The following is a 14906-nucleotide window of genomic DNA, read 5'->3' on the forward strand; positions in this document are numbered from 1 at the left end:
GTTGCTGGGAGTGTAAAGTAGTACAGCTTCTGTGGAAAACAGTGTGGCGATTCCTAAAAGATCTAAAAGTCGACCTTCCATATGACCCCACAAACCCCCTACTGGGAATATACCCAGAAGAACTCAAATCACTCTATAAAAAAGATACCTTGCACACGTATGTTTATCGCAGCATTGTTCACAGTAGCAAGAACATGGAACCAAACGTGCTGCCCACGAAATGAGGACTGGATAAAAAAGTGTGGTACATATACATGATGGAATATTATGCAGCCATACAGGAGAACAAAATCATGAACTTCACAGCAACCTGGATGGAATTAGAGTCTATAATACTGAGTGATCTTTCACAGAAACAAAGAACTGAGTATCACATGTTCTCACTCATAAGCGGACCTTGAACAATGATCATAATACTATAAGAAAAGGATTGGCAGTAGCAGGAAATTGACGGGAGTAGGGTGGGGAAGCGGGATTAGCAGTAGCAGGAATCTGCCTGGGGAAGGGGAGGCACACCTCGTCAACAAGGGTGCCTGCATAATGAACATTTGTATACTTCACCCTGAATTGTACCCCACATCTTCAAAATAAAAAAATTAAAAGTAAAAAAAAAAAAAAAAGATTTGGCCTTTCTAACCAAGTCCCAGGTGATGCTGATACAGGTGGTCCAGGGCTGTACTTGGAAAGCAGGCAGACATGGATCTTGGACTGTATTTCTGAACTCTGTAGGCACTGAGCCTGGCCAGTGTAGTTTTGTTTAGCTGCTGAAGGTCTCTGAGAGCCATTTCCTAGTTAAAGGGTGTTGAACTCCTTGGCTAATAAATGCTAATACAAAGTGTGGGCAAGTAACTCGGAAGCCTGCATTTTCCATTAGCCTTTGCCTCTGGCAGGACTCCAGATGCAATGCCACAGCTGGATATATTCCTTAATAAGAGAGTGGTTACATTCTCTTATTTTCGGAATTTGACTGCACAGAGCTCTTTGCTTTATTATCTCTACTTGATGACAAGTTGGTGTAGCCTGAAATGGAATCTTCAGGCTACAGGTAATAGATGTGAAGGCACTTTGAAGAGTAGAGAGTGTTGTGCAAATGTAAGGCATTATTACTATTATGAAGAAAAAAGGAATCTCTATTTGTATTTTTTTTTTAAATTGGGTTGGACAGCAACTAAATAGGGCTTGATGACTGATGAATCCTTGAGGCTGTGCATGTAGAAGAAAATTATCTATCAGGCACTGCTGTTGAAGTGAGGACAAGAAGATAATTGTTGTTTTTGACTTGACAACAGCATTAAAAAAGCAGTTTTAACTTAATAAGTCAGATATAGACTTTTGAAAGAGTCTAGATTACTTACATTACTATGGTATTACATTTGTGCATTCAAATAAAAAAGTTTAATCTATATTTAAGCTAATCGGTTTATGATTAAAGCACAAGAGCCCCCCATTCTGCAAATGACCTGTCCTGTAAGAGAAAAATGGAGCAAGGTGAATGCAGGAAACATTTGCTGCACTACATCTCCTACCCTACGTTTCCTTCCACAGACGCCTCAAGGCAGTGGGAATTGCAACTACCAACCATCACCATTAATCGCAGGGAACCTGGTGCTACATCATTTAGCTATGAATAAATGAAATGACCTAACACTTTCTGCAGTTAGTTAAGGATGGATTTGCAGAGACTGGTATCTTTCCTTTTCCTTTTCTGGAGTCTGCTATTGCTCCCTCGTCTTGAGTAATTGGAATTTTTAACTTTAATTTCTGTGTGTGATCTCATATTAGCTCAGAATACAGAATGTCCATGGAATGGAGGGTGGGAGAGGAGGGAAAAACTCTATCTGAGTTGGTGGTATAGCTGTAAACCCTTCATGTGGCAACTAAGTGTCATCACTGTTCTCTACCTTTTCTTTTTAGGGTGATTGGGTGTGGCTGAAAAAGATCCCCCCTGGAGATTTTGGAGACGTTAAGTCCATCGAATCAAGTGCAAGTGATGTGTTTGAAATGGTATGAGAAACCCTCATTTATATGCATTTTCACTAAATCTGTTCTCCAAAGTAACTAATACTAGAGCTATTGAGGAAGACCCCTTAACAAATCACTGCAGGGAAACTTCAGGGTTGTTACTGGCTTGTTATAAGCATGTTATGTGATGGCAAAATTATGGGCTCTGGAGTCAACAAAATGTGAAGGACTCAAATCTCACCTCTACCACTTTCCTTTGTTTCCTTATTTTTAAAAGGGATATATTAACATCTTCTTCCTAGGTGAGATGAGGATTTAAAAAGACAATACATGTAAAGCATCCTGCACTTTTCCCAGCACATAGCTTCTTTATAAAATGGTAGCTGTCATGATTACTATCAAGTAAATATACCATAATCTTTCAAAATCGCCATTTTCCAGACAGAAAAGTCACCTTGTAATTTCTATTTGAAAAGTGGTTATTTCCATAATCCCACTAATTATGTTCAAGTAATTCTTGGTAAGGAAGAAGCCTTTAGAAAAGGGCAAAGATATTGATTTAAAATCTTGGCTCCTTGGACTTTGAGACTGTAAAAGATTTGTGGATACTCTCTTGGGTTGCTTCAGACTCCCAATAGTGGGCTTTTAGAAGGTAATTGTAGATTGCTTCAATTTTATGAAGGAGGAAATTTCAAGTCATTCCAACAAATCTAAATGAGGTACCTGCTACATCTAGAGTACTGTACAAGTGAGAACAACAAAATGGAAGATATGTGACCCATGGGAGACAGGACGTGCCCAAGGGGTCAGGATGAGATGTTATGGTTTGGTATTTTCCTTACATGTGATTTTGATGCCTGGAGATGAGGGGAAGATAATGAGAGATGAGTCCAAAAGGGGGGACTAAGGTCAGTGCTAAAATAGGCAATTACACACTAGAAAGTCAGACTGCAAAGCAGATCTCGGCGAGTCATGTTTAGAAAGGATTGGTGTATATGGGATGGGTGTTCTTGAAAGGTGAACAACTGGAGTCAGAAGGCCAAAAGGCTGATAACTTTAAATACCTTTTAAGATCCCAACTTCTGCAAAAGTGTATGCTGGAAAATCAGGCTGTATTCCTCATCTGAAACAGATTGGCTTATACCTTATACTCCTGAAAGACAAGTGGGAAGTATCCTAGAACTCTTTCTGGGAAATTCTCAGTTCTTACAGGTTCTCTCTCTAAGAAATGTGAAGAGGATGAAACTGCAGTAAACTCAAAGTGTTTTCTTTGTGAAAAAATTTGTTGAGGTCGTTTAAAACCTTTACTGAGGATATTATCTTCCCCATAGTCATTTCTTCTCTGGTGGTGGCTGTTATTATGTCTCAGTACTTCAGGATCATGTATTGCTCAATGGTGATGCTTCTCAAACAATGATCCCCTTCCATTCCCTTTGTTGAATGCACGTGTTGTGCCCAACACACACACACACACACACACACACACACACACACACACACACACACACGTTTTGAGGCTAATGCCCCTTTGTTTTAGCATTCTCTCTACCACCTGTTGCTATCATCTGCTCTTCCCAGTTACCACCCCTGATTTATTAAATATTTTTGGAAGTGGCTCATGGTCTTCTTCTCTACTCCAAGACCTGCTGTTATGCTGGGGATCAATATCTTTGTACTAATCAAAATATCTTGGCTATTTTGTTCTTTGCCATATAATCTCTAATAGTTTTTTCTTCTATTTTGCTTTGGCCAGCCACTGCTACCACTATACCTTGGCTGTTTTCATCATCTATAACTGATACTGAAAATGCTTCACCTCCAAAATAATAAGTTCAAACAACATGCTTTCTGACTACAACCGACTTTTCCCCCCCAATTGTGCCTATTTTTTTTTTTAAAACTACATCTGGTCTTCCTCTACTTTCTCCAAACCTATAAGCCCTTCTTTTACTTACTTTTGTGCCCAATTTCGATTCCATAATCCATTATTTGAGCACATATCTGTCTTTTTGGTTAGTCACACTTGCAAACTCCAAGTCTGTATGATCCCAACTCTTAACTTTCTTTGTGCCTACACTTGAACAGCCAAATATTGTGGCAGAAAGTCATGCAACAAGGCATGTCATTTCCATTATAAATTGATGGTTTGTTATCTTTAAATGTCCCTTAACACTACCTTATGAGTCCATCATACTTCATTGGTTAATTCACTTTCTACTACTAATATATCAAAGCTTCTCCAGTCTCTTTCAACATCCAATGTTCTTCTTTTTCTCTATTTTTTTTTTTTTTACCGTTACCACCCTGGATCAAGCTACCATCATCTCCTACTAGGAGCTACTGCAATTGTTTTTCTTTTTTTTTTTCTTTTATTAGATCTAATTTTTTAGAGCAGTTTTAGATTCACAGCAAAATTGAGCAGAATGTACAGAGAGTTCTTATATATCTCCTTCCCCAACACATGTACAGCTTCTCCCATTATCATCAGAATGGTACACTGATTATAATCATGAACTTACCCTGACACACCATTATCAACAAAGGTTTATAGTTTGCATTGAAGTTCACTCTTGGTGTTGTACATCTAATAAGTTTTGACAAATATATAATGATATGTATTCACTATTATGGCAACATACAGAATAATTTCACTGCCCTAAAAATCCTCTGTGCATTGCCTATTCATACTGACTTCCCCTAACCCCTGGAAGCCATTGACAATTTTATTTTAACTACTCTATCTACATTGACTTTTAGTATTCTCACATCCATTCTTCACATTGCAATCAGAGTACTCTTTTCAAAATTGAATCTGATCTTATCACTCATCTACTTAAATCTCTTTAATAGATCTCTATTGTTCTTTTCTTTGTGTGGAGTTCTAAAATTGCAGGTTAAATGTATTTAATAGATATCAAACTATTCAAACTTTCTTTTCTTTTTAATGCCAGTTTTGGTGAATTATGGTTTAAAAAGAAGTTGTTCATTTCATATATGTTATCAAACTTACTGGTATACACTTGTATATATATGCACATGCCATTTTTTAGATATCCTTAGGGTCTGAAGCAATGTCTCCCTTTTCATTCCTGATACTTATAATTTATGGTTTTGTTTTTTCTTGATTAGTTTTGCTAGAAAATTATCACTTTTATTAATTTTTTAAAAATATCAACTTTTGACTTTGTTGAATTTTCTCTATTGTATGATTGCTGTTTTGTTGCTTTGTATTATTATTTGCTTCCTTCTACTTTTTTGTGTTTAGTTTGTTACTCTTTTTCTAGTTTTTTGAGCTGAAAGCTTTGCTAGTTAATTTGAACCTTTCTTATTTTCTAATTTAGTCACCCATAGCTAAAAATTCCTTCTAAGCACTGCTTCAGTTACATCACAGGAATTTTTATTTCATTTTTAAAGACCATTTTGTTATGGAAAATTAAAAAAACATACAAAATAAAATAGTAACAACACCCATGTGTGTATAATATTCTTTTTTTAGATGACATTTATTTATTTATTTATATTTCAAAAGCTTTGGAGGTACAAATAGTTTTGGTCTGGGCTTTAAGTATACCCACCCCCCACCCCCCCCACCTGTGCACATTGTATCCAATAGGTGATTTTTTTGACTGTCTCCCTTCTGAGTCTCGAGAGTCCATTATACCATTTTCTATGTTTTTCTCTTTTTTTTGAGTTGGAGTCTCACTCTGTCACCCAGACTGGAGTGCAGTGGCTGCTCCCGGCCACCAGCCTCGACCTGCTGGGCTCTGGCAATCCATCCGCCTCAGCCTTCCAAGTAGCTGAAACTACAGGTGCGCGCTACCACATCCGGCTAATTTTTTTTTTTTATTGTAGAGATGAGGTCTCGCCAAGTTGCCCAGGCGAGTCTCGAACCCATGGAGTCAGGCAATCCACTTACCTCAGCCTCCCAAGGCACGGGATTACAGGCTGAGCCACCAAGCCCGACTTCTATGTTTTTCTATTTCTTTAGTCTAGCTCCCACTTTTAAGTGAGAACATGCACTGTTTGGTTTTCTGTTCCTGAGGTAGCTCACTTAGGATGATGTTCTCCAATTCCATCCAAGTTGCAGCAAAAGTTATTATTTTATTCTTTTTTATAGCTGAATAGAACTTCACGGTGTATATATACCACATTTTAATTATCCACTGATCAGTTGATGGGCATTTGGGTTAATTCCATATCTTTGCATTTGTGAATTGTACTGTGATGAACATGTGGGTGCAGATGTCTTTTTTGTATAATGACCTCTGTTCTTTTGGGTAGATACCTAATAGTGGGATTGCTAGATTTTTTTTTTTTTTGAGTTGGAGTCTCACTCTGTCACCCAGACTGGAGTGCAGTGGCCGCTCCCGGCCACTGCAACCTCGCCTGCTGGGCTCCGGCGATCCTTCCGCCTCAGCCTTCCAAGTAGCTGGAATTACAGGCATGCGCTACCACGCCCGGCTGATTTTTTGATTTATTGTAGAGATGAGGTCTCGCTGCCCAGGCGGGTCTCGAACCCGCGGGCTCAGGCAATCCACTCACCTCAGCCTCCCAAAGGTGCGGGATTACAGGTTGAGCCACCGAACCCGGCTGGATTGTTAGATTTAATGGTAGATGTACTTGTAGTTGTTTGAGAGATCTCCATACCATTTTCCATAGAGGTAGTGCTAATTTACACTCACCAACAGTGTGTAAGCATTCCCTTTTCTCTGCATCTACTGTTTTTTGATTTTTTAATAGTGGCCATCCAGACTGGTGTAAGGTGGTATCTCATTTGTGGTTTTAATTTGCATTTTTCTGATGTTGAGAGCTGTTGAGTATTTTTTCATATGTTTGCTGGCCATTTGTATGTCTTTTCTTGAGATATGTCTGTTCATGTCGTTTGCCTACTTTTAAATGGGGTTATTTGCATTTTTCTTGCTGATTTGAGTTCTTTGCAGGTTCTGGATACCAATCCTTTATCAGATGTATAGTTTTTGAATATCTTCTCCCATTCTGTAGGTTTCTGATTTGCACTGTTGATTATTTCTTATGCTGTGTGGAAACTTTTTAGTTTAATTAAGTCCCACTTATTTATTTTTGTTTTTGTTGCATTTGCTTTTGGGGCCTTAGCCATAAATTCTTTGCCTAGGTTGGTGTCCAGAAGAGTTTTTCCTAGGTTTTCTTCTAGAATTTTTATGGTTTCAGGTCTGACATTTAAGTCTCTGATCCATCTTGAGTTAATTTTTGTATATGGTGAGAGATAGGGATCAAGTTTCATTTTTCTGTATGAGCTACCCAATTTTCTTAGCACCATTTGTTGAATAGGGTGTCCTTTCTCCAGTGTTTGTTTTTGTCTGCTTTGTCAGAGATCAGTTGGTTGTATGTATTTCAGTTTACTACTGGATTCTTTATTCTGTTCCATTGGTTCATGTGTCGGCTTTTATACCAGTATCATGCTGTTTGGGTTACTACAGCCTTGTAGTAGAGTTGGAAGTTAGGTAATGTGATGCCTTCAGTTTTTTTTCTTCCCCCCTTAGGATTGTTTTGGATGTTCTGGCTCTTTTTTGGGTTCCATATGACCTTTAGGATAATTTTTTTCTAATTCTGTGAAAATTGACGTTGGTAGTTTGACAATGATTGCATTGAATCTGTAGATTACTTTGGGTAATATGGTCATTTTGTCAATGTTGATTCTTGCAATCCATGAGCATGGAGTGTTTTCCCATTTGTTTGTGCCCTTTACAATTTCTTTCATCAGGGTTTGGTAGGTTTCCTTGTAGAGATCTTTCACCTCCTTGGTTAAATATATTCCTTGGTATTTTAGCTTTTTGGCTGCTATTGTAAATGGAATTGAGTTCTTGATCTGATTCTCAGCTTGGCCACTCTTGGAGTGTAGCAGTGCTACTGATTTGTGTGTGCTGATTTTGTATCTGGAAATTTTACTGAATTTCATTTATTAAATCCAGAAGTCTTTTGGAGGACTCTTTAGTATTCTCTAGGTATTAGATCATATCATTGGCATACAGAGAAAGTTTGATTTCTTTTTTTCCAACTTGGACACCCCTTATTTATTTTTCTTGCCTGATCGCTCTGGCTAGGACTTCCAGTACTATGTTGAACAAGAGGGTGAAAGGGGGCATCCTTGCCTTGTCCAGTTCTGAAGGGGAATGTGTTCACTTTTCTCCATTCAGGATGACATTGGCTGTGGGTTTGTCATATATGACTTTTTTATTTTGAGGAATGTTTCCTCTATGCCTATTTTGCTGAGGGTTTTAAACATGAAACATTGCTGGATATAATCACATGTTTTTCTGCATCTATTGAAATGATCATATGCTTTTTGTTTTTAATTCTGTTTATGTAGTGGATCTCATTTATTGACTCACATATCTCGTATCACCCTTGCATCTCTGGGATAAAACCTACTTGGTCGTGGTTTTTTTTTTTTATGTGCTGTTGAATTCTGTTTACTAATATTTTGTTGAGGATTTTTGCATCTATGTTCATAAGGGATATTGGTCTATAGTTTTCTTTTGTGTGTGTGTGTGTCTACTTGGTTTTGGTGTCAGAGTGATACTGGCTTCATAGAATGAGCTAGGAAGGAATTCTTCTTCAATTTTGTGGATTAACTTCAGTAAAATTGGTACCAGTTCTTCTTTGATGATCTGGTAGAATTCAGCTGTGAGTCTTGTTTTGTTGGGAAATTTCTAATTACTCTTTCAATCTTGTGGCACATTATTGGTCTGTTCAGGTTTTTATTTCTTCCCAATTCAAGGTTGAGGGGTTGTATGTTTTCAATAATTTATCAATTTCCTCTAGATTGTCTAATTTGTTTGTATAGAGATGTTCATAATAGTCTCAGATGATCTTTTGAATTTCCACAGTATCAGTTGTAATGTCTTCATGTTTATTTCTGATTGAACTAGTTTAAATCTTCTCTCCTCATTTCTTAATTAATCTAGCTGGTGATCTATCTATTTTGTTTATCTTTTCAAAGAACAAACTGTTTCATTGATTTTTTTGTGTGTTTTTAAAAAATTTATTTATTATAGAGTTGTGGGGTACAAGTGAGAATTTACTACATAAGTAAGCAGCATGCAGGTGAGGTTTAGGCTTCTAGGTGTTTTTTAAAATTTAAATTTCATTTAGTTCTACTCTGATCTTCATTGTTTCTTTTTTTTCTGTTAACTTTGCCTTTGATTTGTTTGTGTTTTTCTAGTTTCCTGAGGTGTGATGTTAGGTTGTCGATGTGCAATTTTCAGTCTTATCAATGTAGGCCTTTAGTGCTATAAATTTTCCTCTGAGAACAGTTTGGCTGTGTCCCAGAGGTTTTCATAACTTGTTTCATTGTTGTCATTCATTATAAATTTTTTAATTTCCATCTTGATTTTATGTTTGATCCAAGGGTCATTCATGAACAGATTGTTTAACTTCCATGTTTTTGTTGGCTTTGTGAATTCTTTTTGGAGTTTTTAGTTTTATTCCACTGTGGTCTGAGAACTTGCTTGATATGATTTTGATGTTTTTGAACTTGTTGAGACTTGATTTGTGGCCTATCATATGGTCTATTTTGGTGAACATTCCATGTGCTGATGAGAACAATGCATATTCTGTAGTTTTGGGGTAAAATGTTCCGTAGATGTCTGTTAATTTCATTTGCTCTAGGGCCTGGTTTAACTCCAATATTTCTTTGATGACTTTCTGCCTTGATGATCTGTCTTTTGCTGTCAGTGGAGTGTTGAAGTCTCCCACTACTATTTTATTGCAGTGTATCTTTTTTTATTTTTTAGGTCTGGTAGAATTTGTTTTATAAAGATGGGTATTCTGGTGTTATGTGCATATATATTTAAAATTATTATGTTTTCTCATTGATTTGATCCCTTTATCATCATATAACCATCTTTTCTCTTTTATTGTTGTTAATTTAAAGTCTGTTTTATCTGATATAAGAATGGATAATCCTGCTCATTTTTTGTTTCCATTTGTATGGAATGTTTTTTTCCATTCCTTTACCTTGAGTCTATAGAAGTCTTTGTGAGTCTGTCGTGAAGGCAGCAGAAATTTGGGTTGTGATTTTTATATCTATTCTGCCAGTCTGTATCTTTTTAGTGGGGCATTGAGACCATTTACATTCAGAGTTAATGATACGTAAGGAACTATTCCATTCATCATACTGGTTGTTATCTTGTTGCTCTATCTATCTATCTATCTATCATCTGTTGGTGTTTCATAAGGATTGTGGGCTTTATGATTTCTGGTTTTTTCTACTGGTGTATTTTGACTTTTTATTTCAGTATTTGAACTCCTTTGAGTAGTTCTTGTAGAGCCAGTCTGGTGGCGACAAATTCCCTCAGTGTTTGCTTGTCTGAGAAGGACTTCATTTCTCCTTCATTTATGAAATTTAATTTTGTGGGATACAAAAATCTTTGGCTGACATTATCTTGTTTGAGAAGATTGAAGATGGAACTCAAATCCCTTCTGGCTCGTAGGGTTTCTTGTGAGAAGTTTGCTGTTAATCTGGTAGGTTTACCTTTGTAAATTATTTGATGCCTTTGCCTCACTGCTCTTAAAATTATTTCCTTCACAGTAACGTTGTAAGCCAGATGACTATATGCCTTGGGAATAACTTTTTTGCAATGAATCTTCTTTGGGCTTCTTGTATCTGGATGTCTAGATTTCTGACAAGGTCAGAGACATTTTCCTCCATTATTCCTTCAAATAGGTTTTCCAAACCTATTGCTTTCTCTTCTTCCTCAGTAATACTTATGATTCCGTTTTGCATAATCCCACATTTTATGGAAACTTTGTTCCATTCTCTCGATACTTTTTTCTTTATTTTTGCCTGATTGGGTTAATTCAAAAGCCTTGTCTTTAAGTTTTGAGATTCTTTTTTTCTGCTTGTTCTACTCTACTTTTAAAACTTTCCACTGCATTTTGTACTTCCCTTAAGAATTATTTCATTTCCAAAAATTTGGCTTTTTTTTTTTTTTTTAAGTTTCTAACTCTTTGGAGAATTTTTTATCCATGTCCTGAATACTTTAAAATTTTCTTTATGTTAGTTTTCAATTTTCTCCTGAAGTTAATTGGTTACTTTTATAATTAACCTTTTGAATTTTATGTCTGGAATTTCAAAACTTTCATTTTGGTTAGGGTTCACTACTGAAGAGTTGGTGTGGTCTTTTTGGGGTGTTGGAGAACTCTGTTTTTTCATATTGTCAGAATTATTTTTCTGATTCCCTCTCATTTGAATAGATTATTTCTTATTTGAGGTTGGCAGGGGGATGATGTAGGCACTGTAGGGTTCCCTTGGTTATAGGTAGCCTAGGTGTGGTGAATTTCTAAATTGCCAGCTGTGGCAGTCCTGTGCTAGATGCTTGCCCTGGCTCATGGAATCCTGAGTGACTGATGTGATTTGGAAAGTGATGTTAGCTGCATTTAAGATCAGGTCTTCCCCAAAGCTGAGATATGATATTGGATATGGTGGGCCATATCCAATATCATATCTAATGTAATGTTGACCTCCGGCCAGGAGGTGGCACTTGTGGGAGAAAACCAGCTCTGATGGTGTCTATGGGCTTTCTCCTTGGCAAGTGTTGCTCTGAAGGAGTGCCCAGCCATCCTAGCCAGCTACCAAGGCTCTAGGGATTACTCAAGTTACCTGTTTTGAGCCTTCAAGGGGAGTGAAGGGGATGGGGGAATGATCCTGAGCACCCCACAAGGGTGCACTCTTAGCTACCCCAGTGGAGATTAGGAGGAAATCCCAGGCCACTGGAGTAATGCTGTTGTTCAGGGCTGGCACAGAAGAGTTTACATTGGAGTGAGTGGTTGCTTGGCAATCACTCCCACCTTGGCCTCTGGCAGTTTGCTTTGAGAATGTCAAAGTGCAGTTGGCCTCAGGACCTCAGGTATTCTCAGGCAACCTGCCCCAGTCAGTAACTGTCTGCAGCCCTAGAGTTTGCCCTTGGGGCTTGTCACCTCCCAGGCCAGCTAGAAAGTAGCCATCACCCACAAGGATTGAGTTCCTGGGAAACGGTGCCTGGTACTGCTCAAGGTTTTATTTTTTCCTGCACCACTCCATGTGGGCTGTTGCAGAGCATGACTGTGGGTAAGGTAGTTTCTAGTGAGGGACTGGAGTCCCAAAAGGCTTCGCCCCCTGCCCTCCAATCTATGGCAGGAGTGCAGAACTCCTGAATTCCCCTCTCTTGCCTTCTCCACTGTGCCTGGAGGCTGCTGGTATACTGTGGTGGTGCAGGTGAGATCTGGCCAGTTCCAACCCAGATCAATTAATTTTTCCCTTCTTTGCACTCTGTGGTTATTATCACTTTTTTGAAAAGTTATGGGGTGTGCTTCTGGTCTTTCTGGGTGCTGAGGAAACTGTGTTACTCCATAGGAGAAACTCACTCTTGTTGCCTCACATTAGCCATCTTAATCCCTAATAGATTAATGATCAACATTCTATCATTATTTAATCTATACTTTCACCCATTCCCCACATCCCTAACTTGGAGATTGTTATTATTATTTTGCAATTCTGTATTTTTGAGTACAATTACATTGAAATACTCCTATTATTTCTCCATAATTTTGATAAAGGGACATGCTTATATAATCTAGACTTCTGTGATGTAGGATATAGTTTAGCAAACTATGGCCCATGACTTGTTTTGTACAGGTTAGAAGCAAAGAATGATTTTTTAAACATTTTTAAAAGGTTATAAAAAAAGAAAATAAAGATTATTCAACGGTCTGCAAAGCTCAAGATATTTACCATCTGTATATTAACAGAAAAAGATTACTGAACATTGATATAAAACATTTCCTTCTCTTCAGAATGTTCCCTTGTATCTCTCAGTATATTTGTGTCCTCCTTCCAACCAAAGGCAATCATTGTCCTTTTGTTTGATTGTTTACCTTGCATTAATTTGATTGTCTGTAACCACATAGAAATGGGATTATACAGCATAAAGACTGTAATATTGATCTATATTATTGCATATATAAATAACTTGTTCCTTTATACTGTTAAGTAGTATTCCATTGTATGAATATAGCACAATTTAATTATCAGTTTTTCTGCTTATGGGCATTTGGACTTATTTCAATTTTGTCTATAGTAAATAAAGGTGCAATGAACATTCTTGTACAAGTCTTTGTATGGACACATATTTTAAGATATCTTGGGGAAATACCTAGAAATGGAATTTTTAAGTTAAACAATAGTGTGTATTTAACTTTATAAAACACTGTCAAACCTTTTCTCATTTTACTTTCTTGCATGCTGTTATGAGAATTCCCTTTGCTCTAAATCATTGCCGATATTTGATATTGTCAGTTATTTTCATTTTAGACATTCTTATGGGTTTATGTGACTTTCTCATTATGTTTTTTAAAATTTTACTTTTTTTTTTGTTGTTTTTTTTTTTTTGAGTTGGAGTCTCACTCTGTCGCCCAGACTGGAGTGCAGTGGCCGCTCCCGGCCACCGCAGCCTCGACCTGCTGGGCTCCGGCGATCCTTCCGCCTCAGCCTTCCGAGTAGCCGGAATTACAGGCATGCGCTACCACGCCCAGCTGATTTTTTGATTTATTGTGGAGATGAGGTCTCCTGCCCAGGCGGGTCTCGAACCCGCGGGCTCAGGCAATCCTCTCACCTCAGCCTCCCAAAGGCGCGGGATTACAGGCTGAGCCACCGAGCCCGGCTAAATTTTACTTTTAATTGTACTGAAAAGCACATAAAATTTACCACCTTAAGGTATGTAGTCAAGTAGTGTTAGGTATATTCACATTGTTTTATCTCTAGAACTCTTTTGCCTTGTAAAAACTGAAACTCTAACCATTAAACAACTCTCTATCTCCTCTTTTCCCCAGCCCCTGGTAAGCACCATTCTTTTTTCTTTTTCTATGAATTTGACTACTTTAGATATCTTATATAAGTAGAATCACATAGTATTTGTCATTTTCTGACTTGCTTATTTCACTCAGCATAATGTCTCATTGTGTTTATAAACATAGTTTATAAACTATGTTTTTATTCAGGTATAATTAACATAAAATCAAATGCACACATTCTAGGCATTCTGTTCAATGAATTTTGACAGTTGCATACACCTATCTAAAAATTTCCCCAAACAAGATACATAAATATTTCCATTACCTCAGAAAATTCCCTTGTCTTCCTTTTCAGTCATTTCTCCTAACTCAGAGGCAACCAATGTTCTGATATCTATTAACACAAATTAGTATTTTTTTCTGCTCTTTGATTTTACATAAACGGAATGATGTAGTATCTTTTATGCCTGACTTATTTCTGTCAATATAGTGATTTTAAAGATTAATTCATGATTTTGCATGTATCAGTAGTTAATTTTTTTTTTCATTAATCAGTATTTTTTATTATGGTTTTGTGGGGTACAGTTAAGGGTTAGGTGTACAATGACGTTTCATTCAGGCACCCTGTAGATAAGAAGTGTTTTCCCATCCCCCGACAGATATTTGCTACTGTTAATCCCATCCCCCTCCCCCCCATAGTTTCCCAGTACCATCAGTCATTTTCTCATAGTATTTATTGCATTGGATGTTCAAGGTCCATTATATGAGTGAGAACATGTGATATTCGGATTTTTGTTTTTGTGAGAGGTCACTCAGTATTATAGACTCTAGTTCCATCCAGGTTGCAGCGAAATTCATGATTTTGTTCTTTTTTATGGCTGCGTAGTATTCCATCGTGTATATGTACCACATTTTTTTAATCCAGTCCTCTTTTGATGGGCAGCATGGTTGTTTCCAGGTTCTTGCTATTGTGAACAATGCTGCGATAAACATACGTGTGCAGGTATCTTTTTTATAGAGTGATTTGAGTTCTTCAGGGTATATTCCCAGTAGGGGGATTGCAGGGTCATATGGAAGGTCAATTTTTAGAGCTTTTAGGAATCGCCACACTGCTTTCCACAGAGGTTGCACTAGTT

General features: G+C 37.4%; 1 protein-coding gene across 1 annotated transcript in view; it reads left to right on the forward strand.

The window, feature by feature from the left end:
* GUCY2F (guanylate cyclase 2F, retinal) overlaps positions 1–14906 on the forward strand; it is a 118898-nt gene that overhangs the window by 52666 nt on the left and 51326 nt on the right. Inside the window, exon 8 of the mRNA XM_008072990.1 lies at positions 1915–2004. Within this exon, the coding sequence (XP_008071181.1) occupies positions 1915–2004 (90 nt within the window). The remainder of the gene's footprint in view (positions 1–1914; positions 2005–14906) is intronic.

The sequence above is a fragment of the Carlito syrichta genome, unplaced genomic scaffold, assembly GCF_000164805.1.
Source record: "Carlito syrichta isolate Samal-C Ts95f unplaced genomic scaffold, Tarsius_syrichta-2.0.1 Scaffold315562, whole genome shotgun sequence".
In the NCBI taxonomy this organism is placed as follows: Eukaryota; Metazoa; Chordata; class Mammalia; order Primates; family Tarsiidae; genus Carlito; species Carlito syrichta.